This window comes from Anguilla rostrata, chromosome 7 (assembly GCF_018555375.3).
Source record: "Anguilla rostrata isolate EN2019 chromosome 7, ASM1855537v3, whole genome shotgun sequence".
Lineage (NCBI taxonomy): Eukaryota > Metazoa > Chordata > Actinopteri > Anguilliformes > Anguillidae > Anguilla > Anguilla rostrata.
In genome coordinates, this window is record NC_057939.1 from 22,385,166 (window position 1) to 22,400,510 (window position 15,345).

Sequence of the window (15,345 nt, forward strand, 5' to 3'; positions counted from 1 at the left end):
CTCTGCCCCCAGATATGTTTTGCACTCCAGATTGTATAGATCTCACCATGCTGCACAAATAAAGAAGCCTTGCAGCCCTAAACAGGAAGTGGTGATTTTCCATGGCTGTATATCCCCTTGAAAGATATCGAGACCAAGACCATGAGATCAGGACTCCATCTCTGATAGCTACCCTTCAGGCTTAAAAATCACCCATTCTCAAGGTGGATCTTAGACATGGTAGACGGCTGATGAATTACGCTTGAATCGTTTGAGTTGTAATATTTGTGCATGTTGTGAACATGCTGGGTTTAATTTTCTCTTGCTTACTTATTTTAAAAACCCTTTTAACTGATGCAAATATGCAGAGCTCTTAGGCACAGAGAGCTGCAGAGCAGGCTTTGCTTCCTTGGATGTTGGGGTGGTTGGATGTAAGATGGCTAAAACCACACAAGGTGGCCGGCCACAGTCACTGATCAGGGCACGGCCCATGCTGTCTACGCTTTTCCCCTTTTAGCTATGCGAGTGCTCGCAAATTCATGTCTGCCCAGACACACACATTAGCTTCCATCCTACACCTTACATGGCTGCGCTTAACCAAACAAGGGAGCGTATTGTTTAGGGGAATCAGCGCAGTTTGAGCTCATGAATTTTCCTTGCATGCCTGACTCCCAGTATGAGGCTTCAGCAAAGGAAGCAGCCTAACAGACTCCACCCCCGCACCCATTAACCAGTCCCCATTGGCCAGCTTCAGGGTCACATGAGAGATTCCGGAACACTGGGGGTGTAAGCCAGCCTTCGTTGCATAAATTATAATTATATCGGCGCACACATAGTACGTTGCAAGTGTTTGCCAGGAGTGTGTTGTTCATATATGTATGACATTTATATACATTTTTATATACTGTATTATCAATGATTTATCAGTGAAATATATTGTAGTTACAGTTGCTTATAAAGGCTTGCAGTGGGACTTAATTAGTTAGTAACAGCTTCTATAATGCTTCAGGAGCCTTCTGAGGTTGAGAATCAGAATTCCAGCGTTGAAGATCTGAACTCCGGTGTTCAGGATCAGAACCCCAGTGCTCAGGATCAGAACTCCAATGTTCAGGACCAGAACTGCAATGTTGAGGATCAGGCCCGTGATGTAGAAGTTCAGAACTCAGACGCCGAGGATCAGAACCACGATAATGTGGATCAGAGCCATGATGTTGAAGTTCAGAACTCAGACGCTGAGGATCAGAACCATGATAATGTGGATCAGAGCCGTGATGTTGAAGTTCAGAACTCAGACGCCGAGGATCAGAACCACGATAATGTGGATCAGAGCCGTGATGTTGTGGAACGACACTGTGATGTTGCGGAACGACGCCGTGATGTTGTGGATCAGGGCTGTAAGTGAAACTGCTGGAAACATTAGCATTGCTGTTGTGAGGAATGATTCTGGAAGTTTCTGAGAGAAACTTGCATGTATTAGTGCTGTGTTGCTTTTTCCCTCGGTTATGGCCTTTGCCTTTTCCTCTATGGAGACCTCCCTCTGCATTGGGCTGCATGCCTATTGCCCTGAGTGAGGGGGGAGAAATGTGCTCTGTCCCTTTAAGCAGAGAGGGACTGTGTGTGTGTGTGGTGCGCGTGTGCCTCTGAGTGTGGAGCCTGGGCAGTGGAAGCAGCAGCAGCAGCAACAGCAGCAGCATTAACTCACTGCCTTAGATTCCAGCCCCAGTGTTTTTGGCTGTACTGGTCCCTCTCCCCCATAGGCTGAAAGGCTACCTGGGGACCCCAGACTCAGGACCCTTCCTCTCTCTCTTCTCCCCACTGTCCCCCCCAGGCCAGGCTGATTTCAGGTCAGCCCCCACCTTGATTCCCCCCATGCTGCGCGTTTTCATCCTATGCGCCAACAATGTGGTGACTCCGGACGCGGACATCACCGATGCCTACTGCTGCGTCACCTTCGAAGGTAAGGGGGCCTGAGGAGAAATGGGGGGTGTGGGTGAGGGGGCTGTGTGTGCAGTGGCTGTGTTTGGCAGTACTGTACCTAGCAAGCCTTCCTGCTTTTTTCTGTTCTGCCTCTCCTTCCCATTAGCTCTGGCAGCTGGGGTTATTATTAGGAAAGGCAGCGCCAGTCAGCCCACTATTTCTGCTGTGCTGCCCGGGTGTGGAAGCGGTGGTTGGGGGGGTTGATGGGTAGATGCGAGGAGGGGATCCTGTTTCACAGTGAGGCATGGCCGTCTTTATAGTGCAAGCTGCAGTGAAGAAGCCATTGTGGCTCTGCCGTCCTCAGTGTTGTTTAGTTAGGGGACTGGCCTGGGATGCCTCCTATCCATTCTGTTTTACAGAGCCTGTGGTGTCGTCCTGCAGTCTAAATGACTTGGATCAGACTTGAGTGGCATTCTGAACTATTTAATTAAAGAAACCAGGTTTAACTCCTCTGTTTATAGCAGTGACAACGTATTCTAGCTCCTTGGACTCTTGTGTAAAACCGTTGAGCCATATCCAAGCATTTATTTATGTTCTATTTTCATAAAATTCTTATATTGTAGTATTCTCTGTTGTATCCTCGGTTGAGGACTTAGGACCCTTAATGGAAGACATCAGATGAATGCATGCGCATGGTCTGGGCTTTTTCCAAAATTGTGTTTTTGATCTAGCCACACTAAAGCAAAAAAACAACAGAGGCCGCATCTCAGATTAATTAGCTTTTCACATTGCTGGATACTGGCTATGAAGAGTGCTGCTGTATTAAGATGAGAATGTTTATATCATTGGGAATGTGTCACATCTCTCTGATCGTTGTCTATTGTGATTTTTGCATGAGCTTGTGCCTTTCCACTGCATATTTCTTTTTGAAACTCTGGTGCTTGAACTGTATGGTAATAACAAACAAATCAGAGAAATTATGTACGGAATTCACTTTCAGTCAATAGTATTTATTGACCTTTATTTTCAGGTTAGCTATTTTGCTTCTGTTATGGAAGATTGCTGTGCAATGGCAGCAGTGTCTTTTTATAATCCACAGTGTGTTTGCATTCCTCAGTCATCACAGTCCAGTCTTTCGATAACAACACAAAAATCCAATAAAGCAATCTGGAGTTTCTCGTAACTGTGGTTGTTTGGGTTAAGGGTTGATCCATAGCAAGTGAAAATGTGACTTGCTAACCAATCTTTGCATGCCTAATTGTAGTTCTTAACCAGTAAGGCCCCAGTTTGGCTAGGGGAGGCTGCAGCAGACCGCAGAAGGGGATTTTCCAGCCGAACAACCTGTCAGCTCTTTCTTATCAAATGCACTTAAAAAAACCCACTCATAATCCGAATGCTGTGGGAATTCACTGTGAAAACCTTGCTCTGTGTTACTGTTCTGCCCTGTGAAGCTCTTGACACTTGAGATGTGAGAATGTACTGGGCTTTTGCACCAGAGGATTTTGGCTTGTCACCAGCCGGGCTGTTGGGAGCAGAAATTTCAGCGTTGCTGAGGGTGATTCAGCTGTTGTGCAGCAGCTGGCATCTCTGAGCTGATCTTTCCTTCCTCCTGCACGCAGTAACGGGAATTCATTTCTGTGATCGAGATAGCTATTGATTTTTGTCATATCCTGTCTCTTAATCATGCCTTGGTGAGGATAGTTTTTAACTATGTTACAAAGTCCAGAGGCTGGAAAGTTCAATAATTAAGAAAACATGGAATTTGTACCTGTCTGTCTGAATGGATTGCATTTCTTTCTCAGCCTATCTACTCAGGACCACCAGCTGGTGCTCACATTACATGCATATAGTATATGGATGTGCTATAAGCGCTATATGTAATGTTTTATGACGCTTCCCCAAGACAATGTGTGTGTGAATATGTATGTTTCTATGTGTCTGTGGATAATTCATTTGTGATTTATAGAAGTATCCTGGAGTCTGAACCTTGGTTTAGCTGGAAAGGATAAAGGTCACTGGAGTCTGTATCCCTGGCCTTTATAAGCTTAACTGAGTGTGTGTGTGTGTGTGTGTGTGTGTATGTGTATGCGTGTGCATGTGTATGCGTGTGTGTGTGTGTATTGAAGGGATCTCCCACACCAACTGCTCTTACCGGCTGTTTTAATCACTTCAGAACACTGGCACACTCACTCATAGCTGCTTGTGACCGAAATCCCAAAGCGTGCACGTACTTCCACATAGATGCACATCTTTCACAGGGAGGCCATTTCTTTGAACTGTTTCTGAAATCATCATCACACACACAGCCCATTTCCCCCTTGACTGTGCACTCAGCACAGCTGACTGGCAACACGGCAGGAGCCTGGGGAGGGGGATGAGGCGGGGGGGGGGGGGGCACAGGAGGGTGCCTGGCTGGCAGAGGGGGTGGGGGGTCAGGGGGTTTGTGTGGGGGGGGGGGGAGTGTGGAGTCCCACACTGGCTGGGAGTGCCATATCACATCACTGATTCACATTTCTGTAATATTACCGTGACTCTTAACATTAGGACCTGGCCTGTGCAGGACAGAAGATAACTTTAAATATATTGTGCAAAGCGAAATGTGAAGAGTTATTTACAAGCCGGGAAAAAAACAACATACAAATTAAATTACTGAAAGATGACTGACTGTTCTTTTTATATAAAGCCTAAAGTATAAGTCTTACTTTATGAGAGGTGACATAGCTCAGGAGGTAAGACCGATTGTCTGGCAGTCGGAGGGTTGCCGGTTCAAACCCCACCCTGGGCATGTCGAAGTGTCCTTGAGCAAGACACCTAACCCCTAACTGCTCTGGCGAATGAGAGGCATCAATTGTAAAGCGCTTTGGATAAAAGTGCTATATAAATGCAGTCCATTTACCATGAGAAGTAGGTGGGTCATCATTTTGGCTGAAGTTCAACTGATGAAACCAGACTACTTACTCTGGTTGGACAGTCAACGAATGAGACAAGCTTCCAGCAGGTTTCAGTCACAAGTTGGGGGCTGGAGTGCTTTGGAGAAGCACATGCAGGTAGAGATGGCTTGAATGGCTTGAGATCCTGCTGATTAAATTATGTCTAATCTGTGCACTGTGTAATTCACCCCAAATAGTGGAAGCAGAATATCAACAAAGAATACAATATGTTATGTTATGTTTCAGCATGTTTATTTCTATGCATTATTCAACTCTGGTCAAGGAGAGCTGCAGGGTCTGCTGGTTTTTTCATTGCAACCATTTCAGATCCAAGAGAACATTTTATGAAATAAATGAATGGCTTTGATCGATAAGGTTGATAGATAATATGCGAAATATAGCTCCGTTTGTTATCCTGCTCAGAAATGTAACACAAATTCCTGCAATTTATTGACATGCACGCACAAATGCATAGACACGTACACTACATTTCCAAAAGTATGTGGATGCCTGGACAGCACACCCATATGTACTTGTTGAACATCTCATTCCAAAACTGGGCATTAATATGGAGTTGAACCCCCCTTTGCTGAACATTAGTGAGGTTGGGCACTGATGTTGGGCATTGGAATGCCAACTCTGGCTCAGAGTTCGCATTCCAATTCATCCTGAAGGTGTTTAATGGGGTAGAGGTCAGGGCTCTGTGCAGGCCAGTCAAGTTCTTCCCCACCAAACTCAGCAAACCATTTCTTTATGAACCTTGCTTTGTGCATGAGGGCATTGTCATGTTGAAACAGGAAAGGGCCTTCCCCAAACTGTTGGAAGTGCACAGTTCTCTAAAATGTCATTGTATGCTGTAACATTAAGAGTTCCCTTCACTGTAACTAATTGGCCTAGCCAAAACTATTAAAAACAGCCCCAGACCATTATTCCTCCTCCACCAAATTTTACAGTTAGCAGTAATCGGGCCAGTACAGTTGGCACTATGCATTCAGCCAAAACCATTCACTATGCATTCATCCGTCAGACTGCCAGATAGTGAAGTGTGATTCATCACTCCAGAGAATATGTTTCCACTGCTCCAGAGTCCAATAGCGATGGGCTTTACACCACTCCAGCTGACGCTTGGCATTATGCATGGTGATCTTAGGCTTGCATTCGCTGCTCGACCATGGAAACCTATTTCATTAAGCTCTTGATGAACAGTTCTTGTGCTGACGTTGTTTCCAATGGTAGTTTGGAACACTATAGTGAGTGTTGCAACTGAGGACAGATCATTTTTACACACTACAAGCTTCAACACTGGGTGGTCCTGTTCGTGTGGCCTACTGATTCGCGGCTGAACTGTTGTTGCTCCTATATGTTTTTACTTCAAAATAACAGCACTTAACTTGACCTGAGCAGCTCGGCAGAAATTTGATGAACTCACTTGTTAGAAAGGTGGCATCTTATGACAGTGCCATGTTGAAAGTTACTGAGCTCTTCAGTATGACCCATTCTATTGCCAATGTTTGTCAATGGAGATTGTATGGCTGTAAGCAATGGGTGTGGCTGAAATAGCTGAAACCACCAAGTGTCCACATACTTTTGGAAACGTGTACATACATCGCAACTAAAAATCTTGTGTTTTGAACACCCTAGCTGTGTTTTGTCTGCTCTAATGTCTTAGGGTCAACAACTGATTATAATTAGGCTTATACAGTAGCTTGGACATGTCAGAAAATATAAAGCAGTAATCAGAGCTGTTTGAAGGCTGAAATTTGGTATGTTTAATTTTTAAAAATCATTCTTTTAAGTGAATGGTTTAAAAGAATGGTTTAAGAGAGAGAGTGACTTGAGTGAAGTGCCTATGTGAACAGTGCAAGCAAATGGTTACAGTGGACAGTTTTGGTGATTAGCTTAACTGTGTAATGGGTTTCAGTGAACAGGTCTATGTAAGCAGTTGAATTAGACATTTTCAGTGAGTGGTCTTTAGTTTGTGTCAGCAGGTGGAGCTGCTCGACCTGGAGAGCTTGCTCTGCCATAGTGGGACCATGTGATTGGATCGCCGGTCAATGGTCATGGAATTCCCTCTCTCTGTCCCACAGTGCCTACTTGGCAAGGTTCCTATCACATGTAGAGTAGCGATTTATACCATGTGAACATTCAGGTGAAAACCTGGCTACATTCGGCTGAAAAGTGAATGTTTTCTAGTGTACTAGGACATAGCCAGGAATACCTGGGTAATACCTGAATTAGAGCTCAGGTGGGCTAACCTAGACCGTTTTTGTCAAAATATCTCTCAACCTTTTTAGATGTCAAGATTCAGGATTTTGCTTCCATCGGTCCAGGTTGATCTATGTTTTTACTGTCAAGCCGGAGGAAAACTTTGTCAAGGAAGCCGATACACGTCTGCATGGGGGCAGACAATGGTCTGAATGTTTCTCTTTTCTTTCCTTAAGTGAACTTTACTGAAGCGAAAGGCTGGTTGCTCTGCTGGTGAGCCGGCTGAATCTTTGGTCTGATGACCGGTGCCCTGGCACTGTATCGGATGTGAAGACAGCCTATTATGCCTTGGATTCTGCCATAAAGGTGTTTTTCTAACAGTTCCTGCCATAATGGATTCAGCAGGGGGGTGGGGGGGTCAGGAAATATTTACACTTCCTCAGGACTCGAGGGGAGTGTCTATGGTGCTGGTGGGGTTGGGCTGTCAGAGAGAGAGAGTAAGACACAGATCTCCTGGTTCAGTGTAGCTCTTTGTCATACAGGGAAGGGAGACCAAGGGAGTACTTACTCTGGCATTCCTGTGCTGCCAGCTGGTTAGCCCAAGGACAGCTGTAGGCACAGTCATTATACAGACACACACACACACGTACGTTGATACACACGAGTGCGCGCGCACACGCACGCCGAAGCTCTTCAGTTTTGGAACTACCCCTTGGATGTGTCCGGGTCTCTCTGGGATGCCTGGATGTTCTACCCTTTCCTGGGAGATCTAAGTGTTCGGTTCTCGGTCTCCGTGGAAACATGCTGAGGTGCGTCCTGCAGCGGGCCTATAACTTGCGCAAAGTGGAGAAGGGAGACCCTTTAGCCAGCGTAACGTTCCGAGGTAAGGGTTCTGCTTTAAGAGGTGGCCTGGGACCTTTGTTTCATTTTAATTTTACCTGCATTTGACCATCAAAATCTATTTTGCAAGGGGGTCCTGACATAGAACCCAACAAGACAGTGTGATTCTGGGACACATCCTGCACAGTAAAATGTCCAGTGTTAATTCAACTCTAACATAGTACATTTGAGTCCAATTGGGACCATATGTACTCTGTAAAAGCTACATAACACTTAATATTTTATTGTGTTCTCATCATATTTTGGGTAGCATTTTGCTTTGTCCGGAGGACTGCAATGCATCACATCCATTGGGCTATAATGTGCCTTATCCATAGAATCATATAGAACCATGTATTTTGCCTAATCTGCAGGATGGTAATATGCTTTTCAGTTCATTGTTGAAACTGACTAAAAGAGTGAGCAATTCAGTTTTCAGTTGACCTACCTTATTAGATAAAAAGGTAAAGTTAAGGAACCCTATTCAAATGATAATAATATAGCTGAAATATGGGGTAGTTTTTCTTTTTACAGGGTAATAATTTACTTCATCCACAGGGCACTTTGTTCTTAAAACACTGTTCCACATAGCCAGCTGTTGTGATTTAGTGGTGTGAAGCATGCCCAGTGTTAAATTGCTGTTTGGTTGTATTCAAAAATGATACACAGAAACAGAAATACATCACTGCTGATTGGGATGTTTTGAACTATTGAGTGATTCTCAGGATCTGAACACTGGAAATATTTAAACATAATACATGTTACATGAAGAGGAACGCTACAGATGTGGATATTTAAAGCCGACCACTGGGTCTTGATTTTACCCTGAATGTGCGTACCCCCTCCCATTAAAATAGTTCTGTAGTAATCTGTCCACAGATTATTTTGTGGTTGCTTTCCATCTTCCCAAGACTTTAGTGGAATGGTACTCTGAAATGACCAATGTGACGTCTCCTCGACCATTTTAAAATCCACCATCAAAAACATACACGTGATTAAGTGTGATGAAGGTGCAGTTTTGCATCCTTGCCTGTGTGGCCGGGGCTTGTGCCCAGGCAAAGTGAGCTCATCTTCCCCTTACCGTCGATTTGACATGTCTGTGATAGTGATACTTTCCACCTATGAGTCAACACCAGGAAGGAGGATATGAGAACCCTGTGTGTGTGTGTGTGTGTGTGTGTCTGGGCAGTCGGCACCAGTGCTCCTCATTGTCGGATGGGGAGTGGGGGGGGGGGGGTCTGAGGGGGAGGAGGGGTCTCTTTCCATCCCGTCTTGTCTGTTGTGACAGTGAATGACAGTGCAGCCTTCTTTTAGCTGGTGCAGGATCTTTTTTACGAGGTGAGAGGCAGTTCCTGTCATTGTCCTGAAGTTCCTGTTTCGTTCTTCGGTCGCTCAGGATGTGAGACTGTCTATGAGGTTGACGCTGCAATGGTGACCTATAGGGGAGACTCCACTCTCTCTAGAGCTGCAGTTATGGGATGTTTGGAGGTTACGTGGTAGCCTTAATTAAAAATCAAAATGAAAAAACAGGAGCCACCCTGTCCATGTACTTTGGAGCGTTTACCCTGTGACATCTAGCTGTGTGTAAAGAACGCAATTCTTTTCTAACAGTTACTCGACTACCTTTGTTGCCACAGGTCAGAAATGCCACTAACCGTTTGGGGTCATAGTACTTCTGTAATCGCGTGTCTGCATTTGACATGTACACTGGTTAAGCGTTAAGTGATTTTCTTCTTAGGTACTCCTTAACTAACACATTGTCTGACCCTGTGCGAACATTATCCTGTGCGTCTGGACATTTCTCCAGAATATTCTACAGAAACAATTGCTGTGATTCACTCCGGCAGTACTCATAATTGCCGTCCATTTGTCATTGTGTCAGCTAAGTCTTACAATTTCATACGAATTCTTTTCTCTACTTTTCTATAAGCCTTCTATATGATTTTTCAGCATGCTTCCAGATTTTCAAATAAACTATGAAGTAAATGATTGACCAGAAAAAGAGTAAGGTGCTCTTTATCATTAGTTTTAAGATGACCCAGAAGATAATTCTAAACTAAAACATTTGCTTTGAAATGGTTGTGAAAGTGGCTGCTGTGAAATATTCTTCAGTGTCTGTTCTAAATTAGGTGCTAAACACCCCTTATAGTAAGTGTGAATTGATTATGTAATTAGTGCGTAGTCATAGTTTCACTTGTTTTTCGGAGCCTTTTACATATTCTAACTTTATCAACCTTAAGAAGGGCCTGAAAGGGCTGGGGGTTGCAGTTGGAATGTGACTTAAACATCCCACTGCTTTTTCCCCTCAATTAGACTTCCTGCTATTTCCTGCTACTTCGTTGTGCATTGAGATATGATCACTTTCAAGAGCTTTCTTTGTGGGGATGTGCATGCTGTGTGTGACCTGTGCTTAGGGTGATCCTGTGTTTGGCAAAGAGGAGACCAGGAATGTTAAGGCCTTGTTAGGAGAAATGCATGAACGACTGAGAAACAGGTATAATCCAAACTCTTTCTTCAATCTGGCAGATCAGAAGACCTGTGTGTCCCCCTTCCTGTCTGATAGTGACCAAAATTCCCAATGAAGAGCATGTGTGTGTGTGTGTGCATGTGTGTGTCTGTCTGAGGGAGAGAGGGTGAGAGAGAGAGAGAGAGAGAGAGAAACTCCAAACATTTTAAAGTGGCATTTCTCCTCCACAAAATCAAATGCCATTTCCATTTATAGACATCAGACCAGAAAATTAGGAAGGTGGCACCAAACAGGCATCGAGAGGGAGGGAGGGAGAGAGAGAGAGAGAGAGAGAGGGCAGTAGATGAGAAACTGTAGGGAGATAAAGAGCATTGTTAGCTAAAATCTACTTCATATAAACAGCATTGTTCATTAAATAACAAACCAATTCAGTGACTGGCGCAAATGTGCATTCCTCTTCCACCCCCTCTTTCCCTGTGTGGCTGATACAATTTTCCAGGCATAATTCACTCATAGACTTTGTTTGAACGCATATCAGACAGTCATATTTTGGGCAACTTGACTTACGTTAGGTTTTGACTTATGTTGTGTCCTTACTTTCATTTCATAATTAAGCACAGGAATTGGACCGGCCCAGACCATTGTGCTGCTGCAGCTATACATAGACTTCCCAACTGCTTCCACTGCTGAAGCTATGGCTATTTTTAGACTGTTACCCTATTGTAAATCTAGTCAGATGGGCTGATAGTCAACTTGACAGTAAATGGTGCTGCCTTCCTGCTTCATCAATACCGTTATGAAAAAAACAAGCCTAGAGGCTGAGGGGAAATGTTTGGAATGGTTATGCAATGAGCCTACGTCTCCCAAATGCACAGCAACCAAATGTTGTGCTATACTGTGACCTTTGAACCTCTCCTTGGATTGTCCTCTTTTGCCTTTAGTTCCTCTGGGATAGGTGGTAGGGCTGTTTTTCAAGGGCTATTTTCAGCTCCTCCGGTTGGTGGAGAAGTGTTCCCACCGGTGCCTTGGGCGTGGTCTTCCCTGTCTCTAGACGGCTTCTGGCAGTAGAGCCTGTTTTTGCACTGTGTTGGCAGAGGCAAAACAGGAAGGCAAACGCCCACTTCCCCATGTCTGACTTGCAGGTAGAGTGGTAGTTGGTGCGTGGGGGCATGCTTCTTTGATATATTGTGATGTTTCCTGGCTTTGACTGGAACACAGTGTGTGTTATTGTCTGTAAGGGAATCTATGACGGTTTTAGCAGAGGATATGCCCTTGTGTATTTGTGTCAAGACAACTGGTGGGTCCTGAAGGTTCAACTAGAAATCTCTGAATCTGCATTCTAGTGCTTTGCTGGATGATGATTGGACTTGAGCAGAATATAACATTTGACCCCTGTTTACTAGTTTTGATCTAATTACTGGGCTAGTCTCTTTATTCAAGGCATTGTGGCACAGCAGCACCGCCCAAAACCCCACCACATCCCTCAGTGCCAAACCAGAGCTCTGGGCCAGCTGAAAGGGGATGCAGACAGACTTCACATTTGTTTTATCTGGGTCTTGAGAACATCTGGGAATGATTCATGATGTATTGTACTCCACGATAAGCTCATCTCCCAACCCTTGGGGAAGTTAGGTTCTTTTATCGGACTATGAGACCATCAGCTTCCTGTGTGTTGCTTTTAGATGGGGGAAGCTATAGCTTAGGCCCTGGTGTTAAGGGCAGTGTTTTATAAAGAGCATACACTACCTGCTATTATGCACAGGGCATTCTGAACCTGTGGAGCACATTGGTGCCCATTGGTGCCTTAATGGTTTATTTAAACTTTCTATTACTGTGCTTAGACTGTTTAGACTGAACTCCAAGTTAACAGCACAGACTGTACTTCAGAGGGCCAACTACTGCAACCAAATCCCTTGCATTTTCATGAAAATATTTTTTTCATTTCCTTCGTTCCCCAGGGTCCAAGAAGAAGACAAAAGTTATCAAGAATAATGTGAATCCTGTGTGGAATGAGGTGAGTTTGAACAACAGAGACAGACACAAACACTCAGGTTCCAAAATAATCTGATGACTTAGCAATGGAACCCATTGTACAGTGTTCTTTCTTTACAAACAAAGAAACAAAAAAGCAAGTAAATGAAAAAACACTTTGTCTCATATGAAGTATAGGTTTCTGACATGTACCCTTCATTAAATAAAACAGAGGCCTGTATACATGAAGCACATCTGTGACCCCTCTTGCAACCCAATCCTCTATTACGTTGTTGCCCCCCATTGACTTTGGGGTCACACCAGGGTGGTTTATACTGGTTGCAAGTGGTCATCTTATAGCTCTCAGAGTAGTCCACCAACCTCCATGCACCAAATATTCCCATAATGCCATCTCTGTCACTATATCACTGCTTTATATCAGTGTCTCTTCTACATGTTTGAGATTATGAACACCTGATTACTGTCTATGGTGTGGATGGGGGAGAGTTTCTGCCTTGGGCAAAATCTTCACCTGACCATTTCAAAGGGCAAAGAGGGGAAATATTTCCAGAAAAAGGCATCCATTCATAGCTAACTGTTAGTTTATCATTCACTCAGTTTTTCCACATGAATAGCTGCACACACTTATATTTTAGTCTCTGCACAGTCGTGCTGTTGCCCACGTCACAGTAGCAATGCTCTGTGATATTAGCTTCTGTCACTCAATGCCTTGGCAAAGGCACTTATCCAACATGAGAGCATGAGAAGCTTACATTTCTTACACATCCATTTTTAATGTTCTGTATCTACAGCTGGGTGTGCAATGGAACAACACGTTAGTTATCTTGCCAAAGAGCACAATGGCAATGGTGATTTCAGTATCATTCACCCTTTATGCCATAGTCCTACCTGACATTAGATCCCTCATTACATTTCTGTTACCATTCATTGTCTTGTCTTACACCTGGCTGGCCAGGGGAGGATGGGCTCCCCTGTATAGCTGGGATCCTCCTGAGATTCCTTGCAATTGGGGACTTTTGGGGTTTCAGGCCTAGTTTGACAGTGACAGTGTCTCTGTAAAAAATCACTATATAAATAAAATTGAATTGAATTCAAATACATGTCTGATAAATTCATCATAAGTTGTAAGGCCAGGTAAACTACTGCTATGCACAAAAATAAGGTAATCAACTGGCTGTGTAAAAAGAAACAAAATGTTGAGCTACTGTACTTCAGTGGCCTGCACCAACTGAAAATTCTTTGAATGGGAGATGTGCAAACCCCTGTCCTGAGGAAAGAACTTGACTTACTCTGCTCATTTCTGTACCCCTCAGCACTGTATTTGGTTGTGTGAGAATGGACATTCTTGGGAACGACCAGGCAGACAGAAAAGGGAAAAAAAAGGTACTAGTCTAGTGATTGCGCTGTCACATAGTCCCTCTTTCTCTAACAGGGGTTTGAGTGGGATCTCAAGGGTGTGCCCTTGGATTCGGGTGCTGAGCTTCACGTGGTGGTGAAGGATCATGAGAAGATGGGCAGGAACAGGTAGGAACCAACACAAGGGTACTGGGGGGTGGGTGGTGAATAAGGGATTGTCATCACTGAGCAGGAGTGGGAGGTTGTGAGGTTCAGCTGGCATTAGCTGGGGGGGGGGGGGATGGTATCTAGGAGGCAGCTGCTTCTACAGATGTGAGTTATAAGGTACATTTACTCATCTGTTTACACCATTTATCTTGCCAATGGGTTTTATGGGGAGACATAGTTTTAGAAAAGTATGTACTTTTAAACATTTCATTAAAGAAAAACTAAACAAAAATGAAAGCTGAATGGTATTTTAGCAGAGTCAGCCAACAAGGGTGCATGTGGCTGCCCAGGGGCTGGTTGGACACAATGAGAGGGAACGTGACAGCATTATGAATCTCCGCAGTCTTGGAATTCTGGGAATGTCTCTCGATAAACCAAATAACAGGCGGAAAGCAGATAAGGCAGCCTGTATTATGAGATGGATGTAATGACTATAACTTGACCATGAATGCACAAACACAAAATTGAGTTCGCTCAACTACACAGGATTTGTTACAATAACCAGTCTTTCACAAGGTTTGCTGGCTGTTGATGAATGCATCAGAAGACAGAATTCAGGGCAAATAATTATTGGAAAAAAGGATAAATATCAAATGAAATATTAAGCAATTTTTTTGTTGGAAGCACACACTCCAGAAAAGAACTTGCTGCTCCCTCTGGAACTGCAGATAATGTTGCAGCAATGAACTGAATTATAAATATGGCACATTCAAACTTGTAATAAAATAATTCAGGATACAAACCGGTTACAAATGTGGCATCTTTTATATATTTTATATTGTATATAGTAATTGTGAATACTCTGTGAGTTTCCCTTGGGAAAAAAGATTAAATAATATTTATTTTAATGGGTTTCAAAGCTGGCTCTGGGTGTGAAGTGGAAACAGGATATTGTCATAGAAAAGTGGAGGAAACAGGAAGTGAAGCAAAGAGAAAAACAAAAAAACAGTCTTGCAGGTACAGACTGTGATCTTATTGAAAATGGGGGATGAAAGCGAGGTAGAGAGAGAGAGAGAGAGAGAGAGATTGTGAAAGAGAACGGCTGAAAGAAAGAGACGAGTCACCGCACAGGATCGCGAGAAAGTGGGTTAGATTCCAATCTTATTACTTCTGTCAGAAGGTAATCCCAAGAGAGATGACTTGTGAAATCTACAGTTATCTGTACACCTGAGATATTAAAGTTCCTTATTAAAAGTGTAATTGAATAAGGAACAGAAGGGGAAGAGGAACTGGTGGATCAAATGGACTATTTTTGTGCTTCCAGTATAACCCTGGATCAGAATTTCATGTTATTAAAGGTATTATCTGATTACTTCCAGGCTTTCCTGTGACTCTGAGCCTGCTCCATGTACATATAAATCTGTATAGTTCCTCTTCTTGACATTCTTCCATCTGCTCTCTTTCTCTCCTGTC

At 43.7% G+C, this 15,345-nt stretch overlaps 1 protein-coding gene across 15 annotated transcripts in view; it reads left to right on the plus strand.

Moving 5' to 3' along the window:
• The first annotated feature begins 1,636 nt into the window (after positions 1-1,636).
• The window catches only part of dysf (dysferlin, limb girdle muscular dystrophy 2B (autosomal recessive)), a 91,424-nt gene continuing 77,715 nt past the window's right edge, over positions 1,637-15,345 (plus strand). For 8 of the 15 annotated variants that reach the window (XM_064343782.1, XM_064343784.1, XM_064343788.1 and 5 more), the window contains exons 1-3: positions 1,637-1,936; positions 12,336-12,391; positions 13,802-13,893. In XM_064343782.1, the coding sequence (XP_064199852.1) occupies positions 1,849-1,936; positions 12,336-12,391; positions 13,802-13,893 (236 nt within the window). In that variant the 5' untranslated portion in view covers positions 1,637-1,848. Of the gene's footprint in view, positions 1,937-7,536; positions 7,915-12,335; positions 12,392-13,801; positions 13,894-15,345 lie in introns of those variants that run through there. The other 7 variants (XM_064343783.1, XM_064343793.1, XM_064343786.1 and 4 more) reach the window with 2 other exon arrangements.